At 38.2% G+C, this 20,468-nt stretch overlaps 1 protein-coding gene across 1 annotated transcript in view; it reads left to right on the forward strand.

Moving 5' to 3' along the window:
• The window catches only part of LOC138124270 (titin-like), a 146,172-nt gene that overhangs the window by 113,535 nt on the left and 12,169 nt on the right, over positions 1-20,468 (forward strand). Inside the window, exon 56 of the mRNA XM_069039261.1 lies at positions 7-20,424. Coding sequence (XP_068895362.1) covers positions 7-20,424 — 20,418 coding nt within the window. The remainder of the gene's footprint in view (positions 1-6; positions 20,425-20,468) is intronic.

The following is a 20,468-nucleotide window of genomic DNA, read 5'->3' on the forward strand; positions in this document are numbered from 1 at the left end:
TTACAGGTCCGTTGGATGAAACAGAACCACACAAAACACGAGCCAGAGTTACACAAACCACAGCTCTGACCCAAATTGCAGAGCAACACACATCAGTTATCCAAAAAGATGACACACCCAAGCGCACCACAGAGGAAACACACGAAATCATTACCAAATTTAAATCTGTACCAGATAGTGATGAAATAACCCAAATTACGACTAAAAAAACTATTATCAAAAAGCGCGGCAAACAAACTGAAGAGGGTGATGTAATTATCGAGGAAGTCCTCGATGAAATCGCGCCCGAAGAGAAGGTCAAAGCAAGTCCTAACATCGAAGAAGTCACAGAAGAGTGGCCCGAAGTCGTAGAAATCAAACCAGAAGTCGTGGATGAAACAGAAACTAGAACGGTTAGAATCAAGAAGAAGAAGAAGGTTACTAGGGAAGAAGAGAAGGTGGTGGAAGAAGAGAAACCCGTCATTCGAGAACTGCCGGAAGAAGTACAAGTGGTAGAGGAAGAAACCACAGGTGGTCAAATAACAAAGAAGATTGTCAAACGTAGAAAGATCCGTAAGCGGAGAGGTAGCAAACAGGAAGATACGGAAATTGTAACTGTCGAAGAAGAAGGACGGGAACCTGTAACAACTGTCACGATAGAAGAGATAGAAGTGCCCGAAGAAATCGAAGAAATTCCTGAATTTGTTCAACCTGAAGCAGAACAAATTGAAGAAACACCAACCGAAACACAAATCGTCAAGACAACAACACAAGATGGTGAGACCAAAACCAAAATCGTCAAACGTAAAGTGTTCAAAAAACGCAAAGGCCACAAACAGGAAACTACGGAAATTGTCACTGTTGAAGAAGAAGGTAAAGAACCGCAAGTTACAGTTTCAGTCGAAGAATTGCCAGCAGTTGAGGAAGTGAAACCTGAAGAGCCTGAATTTGTTGAAGAGTTACCGACCGAAATTCACGTTACCGAAACACCTACAGAAGAAGGTAAGATCAAGAAGACAGTTGTGAAGAAAATCAGGCGTCGCAGGGGTGGTAAAGAAGAACAAACGGAAATTGTAACGGTAGAGGAAGAAGGCCAAGCCCCTACAGTTGTTTCAATTGAAGAAACTGAAGTTCCGGTGGAAGAAGTTGAGAAGCGCAGAAAGAAGGTCATTAGAAAGGTAATTAAAAGGCGAGGAGGTAAGGAAGAGGTAGTGACTGAGGTTATGGAAGAAGAAAAGCCGTTGGAAGAAATTGAATTGCAACCGGAAATTTTAGAAGTAATCGAACTGCAACCTGAAGCACCAAAGGAGGAAGAAAAGCGTAGAAAGAAAATAGTTAAGAAGATTAAAAGACGTGTTGGCGATAAGGAAGAGATTGTGACTGAAGTTGTGGAAGAAGACAAAGTGGAACCGTTAGAACAAATTGAATTGAAGCCTGAAGAACCAAAAGAAGAAGAAGTGGAAGAAACTAAAGTGAAGGGTAAAAGGAAAATTATCAAAAAGATTAGGAAACGCATAGGAGATAAGGGAGAGGTTGTGACTGAGGTTGTCGAGGAAGATAAATTGGAACCGTTAGAAATAATTGAATTACAACCGGAGAAAGTATCAACTGAAGTTCATGTTACTGAATCGAAAACCGTAGATGGTAAGTCAAAGAAAGTAACTGTGAAGAAAATCCGAAAACATAAAGGTGACAAAGTCGAGAAAACTGAAATTGTTACTGTTGAGGAACAAGGTAAAGAGCCTCAAGTGACTGTTTCGGTGGAAGAAGTAGACGTACCTCTGGAAGAAGTGGAAGAGTTGCCAGAATTTAAACCAGAAAGAGTTTCTACGCAAACGGAAGTAGTTGAAGATGTGACAGAGGAAGGTAAAGCTGTCAAAACTACAATCAAGAAAATTAAGAAACGTAAGGGACGTAAAGAAGAACAAACTGAAATTGTGACTGTTGAAGAAGAAGGAAAGCAACCGGTTGTTAACGTTGCCGTCCAAGAAATAGAAATACCGGAAGAAGAAATTGAGGAAATACCCGATTTTAAGCCCGAGCAGGTAACGACTGAAACTAAAGTTGTGGAGACAATCGGTAAAAGAGGTAAACCTAAGAAAACGGTAATAAAGACGATAAGAAAACGCAAAGGTGGAAAAGAAGAGAAAACAAAAATTGTGACTGAAGAAGAAGAAGGCGAGGAGCCTCAAACGACTGTTACAGTTGAGGAAATTCCTGTGGAAGAGTCAATTGAAGAAATACCGGAGTTTAAACCTGAAAAAATATCGACTGAAACATTTGTTACCGAAAGTGTTAATGAAAAAGGCAAAGCAACTAAGACTATTGTAAAGAAAATTAAAAAGCGCAAAGGAGGCAAAGAAGAACAAACTCAAATTGTGACTGTTGAAGAAGAGGGTAAGAAGCCAGTTGAAACCGTCACCGTTGAGGAAATACCAATAGAAGAATCAGTAGAAGAAATAACAGAACTTAAGCCTGAAACTGTTTCTACTGAGACTCACGTAACGGAAACTATTAGTGAAGAGGGCAAACCTACCAAGAAAATTGTAAAGAAAATTAAGAAACGCAAAGGTGACAAAGAGGAACGAACTGAAATTGTGACTGTGGAGGAGGAAGGTAAAGAACCTGCAACTACAGTTACTGTGGAGGAGGTTAGTGTGCCAGAAGAAATAGAAGACGTGAAGCCAGAGCCGAAGAAAAAGGTTAAGAAACCGAAGAAACCTAAAGAGGAACAAGAGCAACCTGAAAATATATTGTTTGTTCCTTTAATAGCTCAGAAAAAGAAAGAACAAGAAGGAGATGTACTGGGAATGATACAAACTGAACTATTGATAAAAGCTCTTGGACATGAATTGCCTGAAAGAAAGCCACAAGAAGAAACAGTTGAAACGTCTGTAACTGAAAGCGTTACAGATGAAGGTAAGAAAAAGAAAACAATCATAAAGAAAATTAAAAAGCGCAAAGGGGCTAAAGAGGAACAAACGCAAATAGTCACAGTAGAAGAAGAAGGTAAGAAGCCTGTGGAAACAGTAACTATTGAGGAAATACCGATACAAGAAGCAATAGAAGAAATACCTGAATTTAAACCTGAGGCTGTTTCTACGGAAACACACGTTACTGAAAGTGTTACGGACGAAGGTAAGAAAAAGAAAACAATAATAAAGAAGATTAAAAAGCGTAAAGGAGGTAAAGAGGAACAAACTCAGATTGTAACAGTGGAAGAAGAAGGTAAAAGACCGGTTGAAACAGTTACCATTGAAGAAATACCAATTCAAGAAGCAATAGAAGAAATACCTGAATTTAAACCTGAAGCAGTTTCCACAGAGACTCAAGTAACTGAAAGTGTTACTGACGAGGGTAAGAAAAAGAAGACGATTATAAAGAAAATTAAAAAGCGCAAGGGAGGTAAAGAAGAACAAACGCAAATTGTCACCGTAGAAGAAGAAGGTAAAAAGCCTGTGGAAACAGTAACTGTTGAAGAAATACCGATACAAGAAGCAATAGAGGAAATACCCGAATTTAAACCTGAGGCTGTTTCCACGGAAACTCAAGTTACTGAAAGTGTGACTGACGAGGGTAAGAAAAAGAAGACAATTATAAAGAAAATTAAAAAGCGCAAAGGAGGTAAAGAAGAACAAACTCAAATTGTAACGGTCGAAGAAGAAGGCAAAAGACCTGTTGAAACAGTTACCATTGAAGAAATACCTATTCAAGAAGCAATAGAAGAAATAACCGAATTTAAACCTGAGGCTGTATCCACCGAAACTCAAGTAACTGAAAGTGTTACTGACGAAGGTAAGAAAAAGAAAACCATTATAAAGAAAATTAAAAAGCGTAAAGGAGGTAAAGAAGAACAAACTCAAATTGTAACTGTTGAAGAAGAGGGCAAAAGACCTGTTGAAACAGTCACTATTGAAGAAATACCAATCCAAGAAGCAATAGAAGAAATACCTGAATTTAAACCTGAAGCTGTTTCTACAGAAACGCAAGTTACTGAAAGTGTTACTGATGAGGGTAAGAAAAAGAAAACGATCATAAAGAAGATTAAAAAGCGCAAAGGAGGTAAAGAGGAACAAACTCAAATTGTAACGGTCGAAGAAGAAGGTAAAAAGCCTGTGGAAACAGTAACTATTCAGGAAATACCGATACAAGAAGCAATAGAAGAAATACCCGAATTTAAACCTGAACCAGTTTCCACAGAAACTCAAGTAACTGAAAGTGTTACTGACGAGGGTAAGAAAAAGAAAATTATTATAAAGAAAATTAAAAAGCGTAAAGGGGGTAAAGAAGAACAAACTCAAATTGTAACTGTTGAAGAAGAGGGTAAAAAGCCAGTAGAAACAGTCACTATTGAAGAAATACCAATACAAGAAGCAATAGAAGAGATACCTGAGTTTAAACCTGAAGCAGTTTCCACAGAAACTCAAGTAACTGAAAGTGTTACTGATGAGGGTAAGAAAAAGAAAACCATAATAAAGAAAATTAAAAAGCGCAAAGGGGGTAAAGAGGAGCAAACCCAAATTGTAACAGTCGAAGAAGAAGGCAAAAGACCGGTTGAAACAGTCACAATTGAAGAAATACCAATCCAAGAAGCAATAGAAGAAATTCCTGAATTTAAACCTGAAGCAGTTTCCACGGAAACTCAAGTAACTGAAAGTGTTACTGACGAGGGTAAGAAAAAGAAAACGATCATAAAGAAGATTAAAAAGCGTAAAGGAGGTAAAGAGGAGCAAACTCAAATTGTAACAGTCGAAGAAGAAGGCAAAAGACCGGTTGAAACAGTTACAATTGAAGAAATACCAATCCAAGAAGCAATAGAAGAAATTCCTGAATTTAAACCTGAAGCAGTTTCCACAGAAACTCAAGTTACTGAAAGTGTTACTGATGAGGGTAAGAAAAAGAAAACAATCATAAAGAAGATTAAAAAGCGCAAAGGAGGTAAAGAAGAACAAACTCAAATTGTAACAGTCGAAGAAGAAGGCAAAAGACCTGTTGAAACAGTCACAGTTAAAGAAATACCAATACAAGAAGCAATAGAAGAAATTCCTGAATTTAAACCTGAAGCAGTCTCCACAGAAACTCAAGTTACTGAAAGTGTTACTGATGAGGGTAAGAAAAAGAAAACAATCATAAAGAAGATTAAAAAGCGCAAAGGAGGTAAAGAGGAACAAACTCAAATTGTAACGGTTGAAGAAGAAGGCAAAAGACCTGTTCAAACAGTCACAATTGAAGAAATACCAATCCAAGAAGCAATAGAAGAAATACCTGAATTTAAACCTGAAGCAGTTTCCACAGAAACTCAAGTTACTGAAAGTGTTACTGACGAGGGTAAGAAAAAGAAAACGATCATAAAGAAGATTAAAAAGCGCAAAGGCGGTAAAGAGGAACAAACTCAAATTGTAACAGTTGAAGAAGAAGGCAAAAGGCCGGTTGAAACAGTCACAATTGAAGAAATACCAATCCAAGAAGCAATAGAAGAAATACCTGAATTTAAACCTGAAGCTGTTTCTACAGAAACGCAAGTTACTGAAAGTGTTACTGACGAGGGTAAAAAAAAGAAAACGATCATAAAGAAGATTAAAAAGCGCAAAGGCGGTAAAGAGGAACAAACTCAAATTGTAACAGTTGAAGAAGAAGGCAAAAGGCCGGTTGAAACAGTCACAATTGAAGAAATACCAATCCAAGAAGCAATAGAAGAAATACCTGAATTTAAACCTGAAGCTGTTTCTACAGAAACGCAAGTTACTGAAAGTGTTACTGACGAGGGTAAAAAAAAGAAAACGATCATAAAGAAGATTAAAAAGCGCAAAGGCGGTAAAGAGGAACAAACTCAAATTGTAACAGTTGAAGAAGAAGGCAAAAGGCCGGTTGAAACAGTCACAATTGAAGAAATACCAATCCAAGAAGCAATAGAAGAATTACCTGAATTTAAACCTGAAGCTGTTTCCACAGAAACGCAAGTTACTGAAAGTGTTACTGACGAGGGTAAGAAAAAGAAAACGATCATAAAGAAGATTAAAAAGCGCAAAGGCGGTAAAGAGGAACAAACTCAAATTGTAACAGTTGAAGAAGAAGGCAAAAGGCCGGTTGAAACAGTCACAATTGAAGAAATACCAATCCAAGAAGCAATAGAAGAATTACCTGAATTTAAACCTGAAGCTGTTTCTACAGAAACGCAAGTTACTGAAAGTGTTACTGACGAGGGTAAGAAAAAGAAAACGATCATAAAGAAGATTAAAAAGCGCAAAGGCGGTAAAGAGGAACAAACTCAAATTGTAACAGTTGAAGAAGAAGGCAAAAGGCCGGTTGAAACAGTCACAATTGAAGAAATACCAATCCAAGAAGCAATAGAAGAATTACCTGAATTTAAACCTGAAGCTGTTTCCACAGAAACTCAAGTTACTGAAAGTGTTACTGATGAGGGTAAGAAAAAGAAAACAATCATAAAGAAGATTAAAAAGCGCAAAGGAGGTAAAGAGGAGCAAACTCAAATTGTAACAGTCGAAGAAGAAGGTAAGAAGCCTGTAGAAACAGTCACTTTTGAAGAAATACCTTTAGAAGAACCTACAGAACAAACTATTGAATTTAAACCTGAAGCTGTTTCTACAGAAACCCAGGTCACAGAAAGTGTTACTGACGAAGGTAAAAAGAAGAAAACAATTATAAAGAAAATTAAAAAGCGCAGAGGAGGCAAGGAAGAACAAACTCAAATAGTAACAGTTGAAGAGGAGGGTAAGAGGCCAGTTGAAACAGTCACCATTGAGGAAATACCGATTGAAGAATCAGTAGAAGAAATACCTGAACTTATGCCTGAAACTGTTTCTACTGAGACTCACGTAACTGAAACTATTAGTGAAGAAGGCAAACCTACAAAGAAAATCGTAAAGAAAATTAAGAAACGCAAAGGTGATAAAGAGGAACGAACTGAAATAGTGACTGTAGAGGAGCAAGGTAAAGAACCTACGACCACAGTTACTGTAGAGGAGGTTAATGTGCCAGAAGAAGTGAAACCTGAACCAAAGGAACCGAAGAAAAAAGTTAAAAAACCGAAGAAACCTAAAGAAGAACAAGAACAACCTGAAAATATTTTGTTCGTTCCTTTAATAGCTCAGAAAAAGAAAGAACAAGAGGGAGACGTACTGGGAATGATACAAACTGAACTATTAAAGAAAGTTCTCGGACACGAATTGCCTGAAAGAAAACCGGAACAGGAATCTGTTGAAACCTCCGTTACCGAAAGCATCACAGACGAAGGTAAACGGAAGAAGACGATCATAAAGAAAATTAAAAAGCGCAAAGGGGCTAAGGAAGAACAGACTCAGATAGTAACAGTTGAAGAAGAGGGTAAGAAACCTGTGGAAACAGTGACCATCGAAGAAATACCAGTTCAAGAACCAACAGAAGAAATAACGGAATTAAAACCTGAATCTGTTTCTACAGAAACTCACGTCACTGAAACTATAACTGATAAAGGTAAACCTAAAAAGACGACGATCAAGAAGATTAAAAAGCGTAAAGGTGGAAAAGAAGAACAAACTGAAATTGTTACTGTTGAAGAAGAAGGTAAAAAGCCTTTTGTAACAGTTACGGTAGAAGAAACACCGGTAGAAGAAACAACAATGGAAATACCAGAATTTAAACCAGAAAAAGTATCGACTGAAACATTCGTCACTGAAGGCGTAACTGAGGAAGGTAAATCTACTAAGACTATCGTAAAGAAAATCAAAAAGCGTAAAGCTGGCAAAGAAGAAAGGACAGAAATTGTTACCATCGAAGAAGAAGGTCAAGAACCTCAAACCACGGTTTCAGTTGAGGAAGTCGAAGTACCAGAACAACTGGAGGAAATTCCTGACTTTAAACCTGAAACAGTGTCTACAGAAACTAAAGTGTCTGAAAGTGTAACTCAGGAGGGCAAGGTACAAAAAACTATCGTTAAGAAGATCAAGAAGCGCAAAGGTGGCAAAGAAGAACAAACTAAAATTATAACGGTTGAAGAGGAAGGCAAAAAACCAACAACAACAGTCACAATCGAAGAAGTTGAGGTTCCCGAAGAAGTACAAGAATTACCGGAATTTAAACCTGAAAGTGTTTCTACAGAAACTCATGTAACTGAAACTATTAGTGAAGAAGGCAAACCTACAAAGACGACAGTTAAGAAAATCAGAAAACGCAAAGGAGGCAAGGAAGAGAAGACGGAAATTGTGACAGTCGAAGAAGAAGGTAAAGAACCTAAAACAACAGTTGCAGTTGAAGAGACTGATGTACCTGAAATCGTAGAAGAAACACCTAAAGAACCCAAAAAGAAGGTTAAGAAAGTGAAGAAACCTAAAGAACAGGAAGAACCAGAAAAAGTACTGTTTGTGCCCACCCTGGCAGAGAAAGAGGATGAGCCAGAAGGAGACGTTATAGAGATGATTCAAACTGAACTTCTGAAGAAAGCTTTAGAACACAAACTACCTGAACTCAAATCGGCGGAAGAATCTACTGAAACCTACGTGACTGAAACTGTAACTGATACAGGCAAAGCAGTGAAAACCACAGTAAAGAAGATGAAGAAACGCAAGGGCGCTAAAGAGAAGATAACTGAAGTCGTGACAGTTGAAGAAGAAGGTGAAGCACCTAAAACAACAATGACAGTTGAAGAAATTCCAGTTGAAGAACCAGTCGAGGAAATTCCCGAGTTTGAGGTAGAGAAAGTTTCGACTGAAACTGAAGTAGTCCAGACAGTCACAATAGAAGGTAAACCTACAAAAACCGTTGTAAAGAAGATAAAGAAGCGTAAAGGTGGTAAAGAAGAACAAACAAAGATTGTGACCGTAGAAGAAGAGGGTAAACCATCAAAAACAACAGTTTCTGTTGAAGAATTTGAAGTACCCGAAGAGCTACCAGAAATCGAACCACAAAAAGCAGATTATGTTGAAGATTTACCAGCCGAAGTACAGGTCATCGAGACCATATCGGTAACAGGTAAACCCAAGAAAACCACCATCAGAAAGATGAAGAGACGCAAAGGCGACAAAGAAGAACGCACGCAAATCGTAACAGTAGAAGAAGTGGACCAGAAACCCGTGACAACCGTTTCGATCGAAGAAATTGAAGCTCCCGAAGAATTAGAAGAGATTCCTGCCGTCAAACTTGAAGAACCACGTTATGTGGAAGAGTTACCTGTAGAAATACAGGTCACTGAAACAGTAACGCCCGAGGGTAAACCTACAAGAAAAATAGTGAAGAAAATCAAAAGGCGCAAAGAGGGCAAAATTGAAGAGACCAAAGTGACAAGAGTGGAAGAAGAAGGTAAAAAACCTGAAATCACTGTTTTGGTTGAAGAAATCGAAATGCCAGAAAAACTAGGAGAAATACCTGAATTTAAGCCTGAAACAGTCTCCACTGAAATACACGTAGTGGAAACTGTCACCAAGGAAGGTAAGCCCAAGAGAACAATCACAAAGAAAATTAAGAAACGTAAAGATGGTAAAGAGGTAAAGACCGAAACTGTGACAGTAGAAGAAGAAGGGAAGAAACCAAAAACGACAGTTATTGTTGAAGATTTCGAAATAGCAGAAGAGTTAGAGGTTGAGAAGATCGAACCTGAGGAAGTGGACCACGTTATCGAGTTGCCTGCTGAAATTCAGGTGACTGAAACGGTAACGAAGGAGGGTAAGCCTAAGAAAACAACTGTTAAAAAGATTCGCAGACGCAAGGGTGGTAAGGTGGAAAAAACAGAAATTGTGACAGTAGAGGAAGAAGGCAAAAAGCCTAAAACTACGGTTTCCGTCGAGGAGGTTCCAGAAGAAGTAGAGGAAATACCTGAAATAAAACCTGAAGAACCAGATTACACGGAAAAATTGCCAGTGGAAATACAGGTAAGTGAAACCATAACGAAGGAAGGTAAGCCTAGAAAAACTACAATAAAGAAAATCAGACGGCGTAAAGGTGACAAAGAAGAAAAAACAGAAGTAGTAACTGTAGAAGAAGAAGGTAAAAAACCTAAAACGACCGTTTCGGTAGAGGAATTCGAAATACCAGAAGAACTTCAACCTGAAAAAGTGTCAACTGAAATACAAGTGACTGAAACAATTGATAAAACGGGTAAACCTAAGAAGACCACAATAAAGAAGATTAAAAAACGTAGAGGAAGTAAAGTCGAAAAGACTGAAATTGTAACGGTGGAAGAAGTGGGTAAGAAACCTAAAACAACTGTTTCAATCGAAGAAATCGAAGTACCAGAAGAATTAGAAGAAATACCTGCTGTCAAGTATGAAACTCCTGATTATGTAGAAGAATTACCTGCTGAAGTGGAAGTAACTGAAGCCATAACGAAAGAAGGTAAGCGTCAAAAAACAATAGTACGGAAAATCAAGAAACGCAAAGGTCAAAAAGAAGAAAAAACTAGTATTGTAACAGTGGAAGAAGAAGGTAAACCATCTGAAACTACAATCACAGTTGAGGAAGTTCCAGCAATCGTAGAGAAGAAGAAACCTAAAAAGCCAATTGAAGAATTACCCGTGGAAGTCACGGTTACAGAAACGGTAAGTACAGAAGGTAAGCCTAAGAAAACCATAGTCAAAAAACTAAAACGTCGTGTTGGTAATAAAGAAGAAACAACAAAAATTGTAACAGTGGAAGAAGAAGGTAAGAAACCTACGACTACTGTAACTGTGGAAGAAATAATCCTTCCTGAAGAAGTCGAACCGTTACCTGAAAAACCTGTGCTCATTGAAGAACTTCCGACGGAAGTTAAAGTAACAGAAATTGTCGGTAAAGACGGAAAACCAACTAGAAAAGTAGTGAAAGTGCGAAGATTGCGTAAACGTAAAGGCAGTAAACAGGAAGATACTCAAATTGTAACAGTGGAAGAAGAAGGTAAAAAGCCAACGACTACTGTAACTGTGGAAGAAACGGAAATTCCTGAATTAGTCCAAGAGATACCAGAAATCAAACCAGAAGAAGCTGTGTATCTTGAGGAGTTACCTGAAGAAGTGCAAGTGACCGAAACTGTGACCAAAGAAGGTAAACCTAAGAGAAAAATAGTGAAAACAAGAAAAATACGTAAGCGTAAGGGTAGCAAACAGGAAAACACTGAAATTGTAACAGTCGAAGAAGAAGGAAAGAAACCGCAGTATACCGTATGCATCGAAGAAATAGATGTACCTGAAGAAGTCCAAGAAATTGCTGAATTATTACCGCAAGAAGCTACTTACATTGAAGAACTTCCGACTGAAGTCAAAGTAACTGAAACGGTAACCAAAGAGGGTAAACCTAAAAAGAAAACTGTCAAAATTAGGAAAATCAGAAAACGCAGAGGCAGCAAACAGGAAGACACGCAAATCGTGACTGTTGAAGAAGAAGGGAAGCCGACTGAAACTACTGTAACAGTGGAAGAAATTGAAGTACCTGAAGAAATAACAGAAGAACCGTTGAAACCGCTGGAATCAGTTTTCATGGAGGAACTACCACAGGAAGTTCAAATAGTGGAAACTACAACACCCGATGGTAAAATTAAGAAACAGAAAATTAAAACTCGAGTAATCAGAAAACAAAAAGGTGACAAAGAGGAGAAAACCCATATTGTAACAGTGGAGGAAGAAGGAAAGGAACCTAAAACTACTGTAACAGTTGAGGAGACTGAAGCAGCTGTAGAGCCTAAAAAGAAGAAAGTTAAGAAAGTTAAGAAACCTAAAGAAGAAGAACCAAAAGAAAAAATTCTCTTTGTGCCAACTTTGGCAGAGAAAAAAGAAGAACCTGAGGGAGATGTTCTGGATATGATCAAAAGTGAGCTTATAAAGAAAGCTTTGGCTCACCAATTACCTGAGCTTCCAGAAGGAGAAATTATCGAGGTTCCCGAATTTAGTACGCTCGAGGAGTTACCAGAGGAAGTGATACAAGTTGAGGAAGTCGATAAAAAGGGGATCCCAGTACAAAAAACAGTTAAGAAACGTACAATCAAAAAGAAGAAGGGTGACAAACTAGAAATTACCAAAATTCTAACAACTGAGACTGAAGGAGAGAAACCTGAGATAGTTGTGACCACTGAGGAGGTGGATAAAGATGACGAAACGTACCAAGAGCCTGGGGTGTCCATAACAGAACTACCTGAAGACGTTGAGGTTATAGAAATTAGTACCACTGATAAGGTTCCTAAGAAAAAAATTACAAAGAAGAAGACCTTGTTGAAAAAAGTAGGTCCGAAGATCGAGGCGACTGAAATTGTTACAGTGTTGGAAGATGACAAAGAACCGGAACAAACGGTGACTGTGAAAGAATATCCGCCAAAAGAGAAGAAGGTCAAAAAGGTTAAAAAGGAGAAACCTAAAGCGGATGATAAAGGGACAAGGGAAAAACCTGTACCTATGAAACTTGAAATTATCAAAATGGAACCGACTAAGGTGAAAGTGGTTACTAAGGAAGAGATACCTCTTCTTAGTCAATTGAAGAAGCCGAAGGCCGCACCAAAAAGGGCACCTAAAACTGCCAAATTCCCTAAAGTTCGCCTCACCAGTAGAATTGTACGTGTAACGTTCCCTCCGGAAGGACAAGAAGAACAAAAGCCTGTTATTACTCAACGTAAACGTGACCTCAAAGATCACGGTGAACTTTCGAGAAACGTGAAAGATGCTGAGGAGGTTCTCAAAAAGAAAAGGTTCAAAGTTAAAGACATAGAACAGTTCATTCCCGATTTAGAAACTCCAGAAGATACAGAATTACCAGAGAAACCTAAAAGTAAAAAGGACAAACCTAAAGATAAATACGAAAGGAAACCTAAACCTGCTCCCGAAGAAGAAGAAAAACCTGACAAACTCAAAATCGGTAAGGGTAAAGTTCCTGTTGATGACAACGAAATAGAAACCGTTAAATTGAAAAAGGTACCCGAAAAACCTGGAGAGGAAGTACCCGATAAACCAAAGAAAGCTAAACCTGAACCAAAACCTGAACAAAAAATTAAACCTGAAAAACCGGAGGCAGATGATGAGGGTATTAAGTTTAAACCGTACGATATCGACGCACCTGAGATTGAATTAGAGAAACCTACAAAGGTTGAAGATGAGAAAGAGGAAGAAGACAAAGAGAAAAAGAAAGGTAAATATAAACCTAAAAAGAAAGAAAAACCTAAACCTGAAGAAGAAGAGATTAAATTGATCAAAGGTAAACCAAAAGAGAAACCGGAGGAAGAAGAGAAAGATATCAAACTGAAATACAAACAGAAACCTAAACCTGAAGAAGAACCTGAAACTATAAAATTGAAACCGTGGAAGAAAGATTCAAAAGATGAAGTTACTCCAGTCAAACTATCAGATAAAATCAAATTCCAGGTACCGAAAGTATCGTACGTTGAAGAAGTTCCTGAAAAGGAGGAGGTCATTGAGGAAATAGTGGATAAAAAGCCTAAAAAGAAGAGGGTGAAGACGAGGGTACTTAAGCGAGATTTGGGTGATAAACAGGAAATTACTGAAATAATTACTGTACAAGAGGAAGATAAAAAGCCAGAAGTAACTATAATCACAACTGTTGAACCATTAGAAGAAGAATCTGTGGAACCTGTGAAAACTGAGGAAAGAGTTATTCCAATAATAATAATAGAGTTACCGGAGGAGGTTAAAGTAAGTGAGGTCACAACCGAAAAGGGGAAATCTGTAAAGAAAGTAATTAAAAAGAGGATTATCAAGAAACGTGTTGGTCCGATTGAAGAAATCATAAATATTGAAACTGAAGAAATAGAAGGAGAGGAACCAAAAACAACTGTCACTGTCCAGGAAGTCTTAACTGAAGAACTTCCTGAATTTACTGAGGGAGTGATAATTGAAGAACTCCCAGAGAAAGTTGAAGAAATTGAGGAAGTGATCAGAGGTAAAATAAAGAAGAGGAAAATCAGGAAACGTGTCTTCAAGAAAGACGAAGATGGTCAAAAGGAACTCACAGAAATTGTCTCAGTGGAAGAAGAAGATGAAAAACCTGAAATTACGGCCACCACCGTAGTACCAGATTCTTCTAGCACTGTTACAGTAGAATTCCCTGAAGAAACTGAAATTACTGAAGAGCGCAGAAAGAAGAAAATTAAAAAGAGGCGAGTCATCAAAAAACAAATGGGTCCTATGCAGGAGATTACAAAGATTGAAACTGAGGAAATCGAGGGAGAAGAACCTGAAAGTACAGTCACGATTGAAGAAATTATTGCGGATGAGATTCCTGAAATAGCTGAGGCCCAACCTATCAAGGAACTGCCTGAGAAAGAGGTTACAATTGAGGAGGAAGTTAGAGGGGTGATTAAGAGGAAGAAAATCAAAAAGCGAGTTGTCAAAAAAGATGTTGACGGCAAGCAAGAAATCACCGAAATTGTTACTACTGAAGAAGATGATAAACAGCCTCAAGTCAGTGTTACGACAGTTGTACATGAAATCGCTTCTACTGAACCTCTAGAAGAAGAAACTACGAAACCTCTAGAACCTGCAAAGCGAAAACCGAAGAAAGTCACTCCTACGATTGTAGAATTGCCGGAAGAAGTTACAGTGACGGAAATAAAATCGAAGAAAGGTCCATCTAAAACTGTTACTAAGAAAGTGAGGACCATCAAAAAGCAAGTCGGTCCAATTCAGGAAATAACTAGAATAGAAACAGCTGAAGAGGAAGGCAAAGAACCTGAGACGACTGTTACAGTTGAAGAAATAATAGCGGACGAGATTCCAGAAATTGCTGAAGCTAAACCTGTTGAAGAGCTACCCGAAAAAGTGGAAGTAGTGGAAGAAGTGGTTCGGGGTAAAGTGGTACGAAAGAAGATTAAGAAGAAGGTAATAAAGAAGGAGAATGAAGATGGGCAACAGGAAATTACGCAAATTGTAACTACTGAAGAAGAGGGTAAAAAACCGGAAGTGGTTGTGACGACGATAATCCCTGACACTTCTTTTGTGGAACCACTGAAACAAGAAAGTGTGTCACAATTCGAACCTGAAAAGAAACCTAAGAAGAAAGTTAAACCTACAATAGTAGAATTACCGGAAGAAGTGAAAGTTACTGAAGTAGTAACGAAGAAAGGTCCCACCAAAAAGGTCACTAAAACGCGAGTAATCAAAAAGCAGGTCGGTCCTATTCAGGAAATTACGAGAATCGAAACCACCGAAGAAGAAGGAGAAGAACCTGAAACCACGGTTACAGTAGAAGAAGTGATTTCGGACGATTTACCAGAAATTGTCGAAGCTCAACCGATTGAAGAACAAGAAAAGGTTGAAGTAGTGCGCGAGAAAGTAGGAGACAAAATAAAAACAAAGAAAATTAAGAAACGCACTATTAAGAAGATTGTTGATGGTAAACCTGAAGTAACAGAAATTGTTACAATTCAGGAAGATGATAAAAAACCGAAGACTGTTGTAACGAAGTTACACGATGTCTCAATTATCGAAGAAGAAGCTGCTAAACCGTTTGAGCCTGAAAAGAAGAAACCAAAACAAACAAAACCTGTTATTGTTGAACTGCCTGAAGAAGTAACAGTTACAGAAGTGAAAACGAAGAAAGGTCCGGTGAAGAAAGTTGTCAAAACTAGAAAAATTAAAAAACAGGTAGATGGCGTGCAGGAAATTACCACGATTCAGACTGCGGAAGTAGAAGGTAAAGAACCGGAAACCACTGTTACAATTGAGGAAATGATTGCCGATGAGCCGCTCGCTCTTGAGGAAGCTAAACCTGTGGAGGAACTACCTGAAAAAGTTGATGTTATTGAGGAGGTGGTGAGAGGCAAAGTGAAGACAAAGAAGATCAAAAGGCGCGTCCTCAAATCTGATAAAGATGGAAAACAAGAAATCACTGAAATTGTGACTGTTGAGGAGGACGATAAGGCACCTCAAACCACTGTTACTACGTTGATTCATGATACTTCAATGGTGCAACCTTTAGAAGAAGAAATAACTGAACCACACGAGCCAAAACAGAAGAAACCAAAGAAAATTAAACCTACTATAGTCGAAATGCCGGAAGTGAAAGTCACTGAAGTGACAACTAAAGAAGGAAAACCGGTTAAGAAAACGGTGACTAAGAAGGTTATCAAAAAGCAAATTGGACCGATTCAGGAAATTACTAAAATTGAAACCAAACAAGAAGAAGGTGAAGAACCAGAAGTTACTGTTACAGTTGAAGAAATTATCGCAGACGAACCAACTGTAACAGAAGAGTTGCAACCAGTCACAGAGTTGCCAGAAAAAGTCGACGTTGTTGAGGAAATTGTTAAAGGTGTAGTAAAAACGAAGAAAATCAAGAAACGCGTAATCAAAAAAGAGGAAGATGGAAAACAAGAAATTACGGAAATTGTTACCGTTGAGGAGGATGATAAGAAACCTCAAGTTACTGTTACTACAATGGTACATGATACTTCCACGGTTCAGCCTCTTGAAGAGGAGATAATTGAACCACACGAACCTGAAAAGAAGAAACCAAAGAAAATTAAGCAATCTGTTGTCGAGTTACCGGAGATTCAAGTTACAGAGGTTGTAACAAAAAAAGGCAAACCGGTTAAGAAAACTGTTACCACGAAAGTTATTAAGAAACAAACCGGTCCGATACAGGAGATTACAAGGATTGAAACGGCTGAAGAAGAAGGTGAAGAACCTCAAACCACTGTTACAATTGAAGAAATTATTGCCGATGAACCGCTTCCGGTTGAGGAGGCTAAGTCGGTGCAGGAATTCCCAGAGAAGGTTGACGTGATCGAGGAAGTTGTCGATGGACAGATAAAGAAAAAGAAAATTAAAAGGAGAGTCATCAAAAAAGAGAAAGATGGCAAACAAGAAATTACAGAAATTGTTACTGTTGAGGAGGACGATAAGAAACCTCAAATCAGTGTTACTACGTTGATTCACGACACTTCCACAGTTCAGCCTCTGGAAGAAGAAACTACAGAGCCTGAGGAACCTGAAAAGAAGAAACGAAAGAAAATTACGCCAACTGTAGTTGAGCTGCCAGAAGTTGAAGTCACAGAAGTGACTACAAAAGAAGGCAAGCCAGCTAAGAAGAAAATCACTAAGAAAGTTATCAAAAAGCAAATCGGTCCGATACAGGAGATTACAAGGATTGAAACGGCTGAAGAAGAAGGTGAAGAACCTCAAACCACTGTTACAATTGAAGAAATTATTGCCGATGAACCGCTTCCGATTGAGGAAGCTAAGTCGGTGCAAGAATTCCCAGAGAAGGTTGACGTGATTGAGGAAGTAGTCGATGGACAGATAAAGAAAAAGAAAATTAAAAGGAGAGTCATCAAAAAAGAGAAAGATGGCAAACAAGAAATTACAGAAATTGTTACTGTTGAAGAAGATGATAAGAAACCTCAAATTAGTGTTACTACATTGATTCATGACACTTCCACAGTTCAGCCTCTGGAAGAAGAAACTACAGAACCACAAGAACCTGAAAAAAAGAAACCAAAGAAGATTAAACCTTCTGTAGTAGAATTACCAGAAGTTGAAGTCACAGAAGTGACCACAAAGGAAGGGAAACCGATTAAGAAAACTGTTACTAAGAAAGTTATTAAGAAACAAATCGGTCCCATCCAAGAGATTACAAGGATTGAAACAGCTGAAGAAGAAGGTGAAGAACCTCAAACCACTGTTACAATTGAAGAAATTATTGCCGATGAACCGCTTCCGATTGAGGAAGCGAAGCCGGTGCAGGAATTCCCTGAGAAGGTTGACGTGATTGAGGAAGTAGTCGATGGACAGATAAAGAAAAAGAAAATTAAAAGGAGAGTCATCAAAAAAGAGAAAGATGGCAAACAAGAAATTACAGAAATTGTTACTGTTGAGGAAGATGATAAGAAACCTCAAATCAGTGTTACCACATTGATTCATGACACTTCCACAGTTCAGCCTCTGGAAGAAGAAACTACAGAGCCTCAGGAACCTGAAAAGAAGAAACCAAAGAAAATTACGCCAACTGTAGTTGAGCTGCCAGAAGTTGAAGTCACAGAAGTGACTACAAAAGAAGGCAAGCCAGCTAAGAAGAAAATTACTAAGAAAGTTATCAAAAAGCAAATCGGTCCGATACAGGAGATTACAAGGATTGAAACAGCTGAAGAAGAAGGTGAAGAACCTCAAACCACTGTTACAATTGAAGAAATTATTGCCGATGAACCGCTTCCAATTGAGGAAGCGAAGCCGGTGCAGGAATTCCCAGAGAAGGTTGACGTAATTGAGGAAGTTGTCGGTGGACAGATAAAGAGAAAGAAAATCAAGAAACGAGTCCTCAAAAAAGAGGAAGATGGCAAACAACAAATTACAGAAATTGTAACAATCGAAGAGGATGATAAGGAACCTCAAACTACTGTTACCACTTTGATTCATGACGCTTCCTCTGTAGAACCTTTGGAAGAAGAAGTTTCAGAACCACTGAAACCAGAAAAAATTAAACCGAAGAAGATTAAACCAACAATCGTAGAATTACCCGAAGAGGTTAAGATAACTGAAGTGGAAACAGAAGAAGGGTTACCTGCAAAGAGAAAGGTAACAAAGAAAGTTATCAAAAAACAAATTGGTCCTATCCAGGAAGTAACCAAGATTGAAACTGCGGAGGAAGAAGGTAAAGAACCTGAAACGACAGTCACTGTTGAAGAATTTATAGCAGAAGAACTTCCAGAAGAAGCTGAAGCTACTGTCATTGAGGAACTACCTGAAAAGGTAGATGTGATCGAAGAAGTAGTTGGTGGTAAAATACAGAAGAAAAAGATTAAGAAACGCGTCGTGAAGAAAGATAAAGATGGTAAGCAAGAAATTACAGAGATCGTGACTATTGAAGAAGAGGATAAAAAGCCTAAAACTACAGTTACTACTCTGATTCATGACATTTCTTCTGAAGGTCCACTAGAACAAGAATCATTCTTTTCATTTGAACCTGAAAAGGGAAAACCTAAGAAAATCAAACCAACTGTAGTTGAATTACCTGAAGAAGTTAAAGTAACAGAAGTAATAACAAAAGAAGGACCAGTGCAAAGAGTTACCAAAAAGAGAGTAATCAAAAAACAAATTGGTCCAATTCAAGAAATTACCAAGATCGAAACGGCCGAAGAAGAAGGGAAAGAACCGGAAATTACTGTTACAGTTGAAGAAGTAATCGCCGACGAGATTCCTGAAGTAATTGAGGTTCAACCTATACAAGAAGAGGAAAAGGTTGAAGTAGTTGAAGAAAAAGTAGGCGATAAGGTGAAAGTAAAGAAAATAAAGAAACGAACCATCACCAAAGAGGTCGATGGTAAACCTGAAATAACAGAGATTACCACTGTGCAAGAAGACGATAAGAAACCTAAAACAACTATAAAAACTAAATTACATGAAGTTTCCTCTGCTGAACCTCTAGAAGAAACCGTGAAACCGTTGGAACCTGAAAAGAAAAAGAAGAAAAAGGTGCAACCCACAATCGTGGAACTACCTGAAGAAGTCAAAATTACTGAAGTTATTACAGAAAGAGGACCGACTGAAAAAGTGACTACAAAGAGAGTTATTAAGAAGCAGGTCGGTCCCATACAAGAGATTACCAAAATAGAAACCACAGAAGAAGAAGACAAACCAACTGAAACCACTGTCACAATTGAAGAAATTGTTTCAGATGTAATTCCTGAAATCGCCGAATCTAAACCTGTCGAAGAGTTGGAAAAAGTCGACGTCGAAGAAAAAATCGTAGACGGTAAAACGAAGAAAGTAAAAACGAAGAAACGCGTGATCAAAAAGGATGTCAAAGACGGTAAGCAACAAATTACAGAAATTGTTACCATCGAGGAAGACGACAAAGAACCTCAAACTACTGTCACTACAATTTTGCATGACACTTCCACCATTGAGCCAATGGTTGAAGAGATGTTAAAACCGTACGAACCAGATCAGAAGAAACCTAAAAAGATCAAACCCACCATAGTCGAATACCCTGAAGAAGTAACCGTTACCGAAGTAACGACAAAGCAAGGCGAACCCTCTAAAAAAGTTACCCAAAAGAAAGTAATAAAGAAACAAACAGGTCCAGTTGAAGAAATAACACACATTGAAACCACCCAAGAAGGTGATGAAGAACCACAAACTACAATCACAATCGTAGAAATGGTTCCGGATGAACTTCCCAAGTTCATCGAACTTAAACCTGCTGAAGAGCTTCCGGAAAAAGTCGAAGTCACCGAAGAATTGGTCGATGGTAAGATTAAAAAGAAGAAGGTTAAGAAGCAGATCACCAAGCGGGAGAAAGACGGTGAAGCTCAAATCACCGAAGTAATAACTGTACAAGAAGACGATAAATTACCAAAAGTAACTGTAAATATTTACACTTCCGACAACAATTTCACAGAACCACTGAAACTTGAAACTGTCACAGACTTCGATCAAACACCTGGTATACCACAACGTATAACTCCTAGACTGACACCTCACACAACCACAAAAACCATAACAGAAGTACACACGCTAGAACATACAACAGAAACACCACTAGGTAAGAAATACATACTTTATTACCAACACTTTCAATACTTAATC

This window comes from Tenebrio molitor, chromosome 1, assembly GCF_963966145.1.
Source record: "Tenebrio molitor chromosome 1, icTenMoli1.1, whole genome shotgun sequence".
Taxonomy (NCBI): domain Eukaryota; kingdom Metazoa; phylum Arthropoda; class Insecta; order Coleoptera; family Tenebrionidae; genus Tenebrio; species Tenebrio molitor.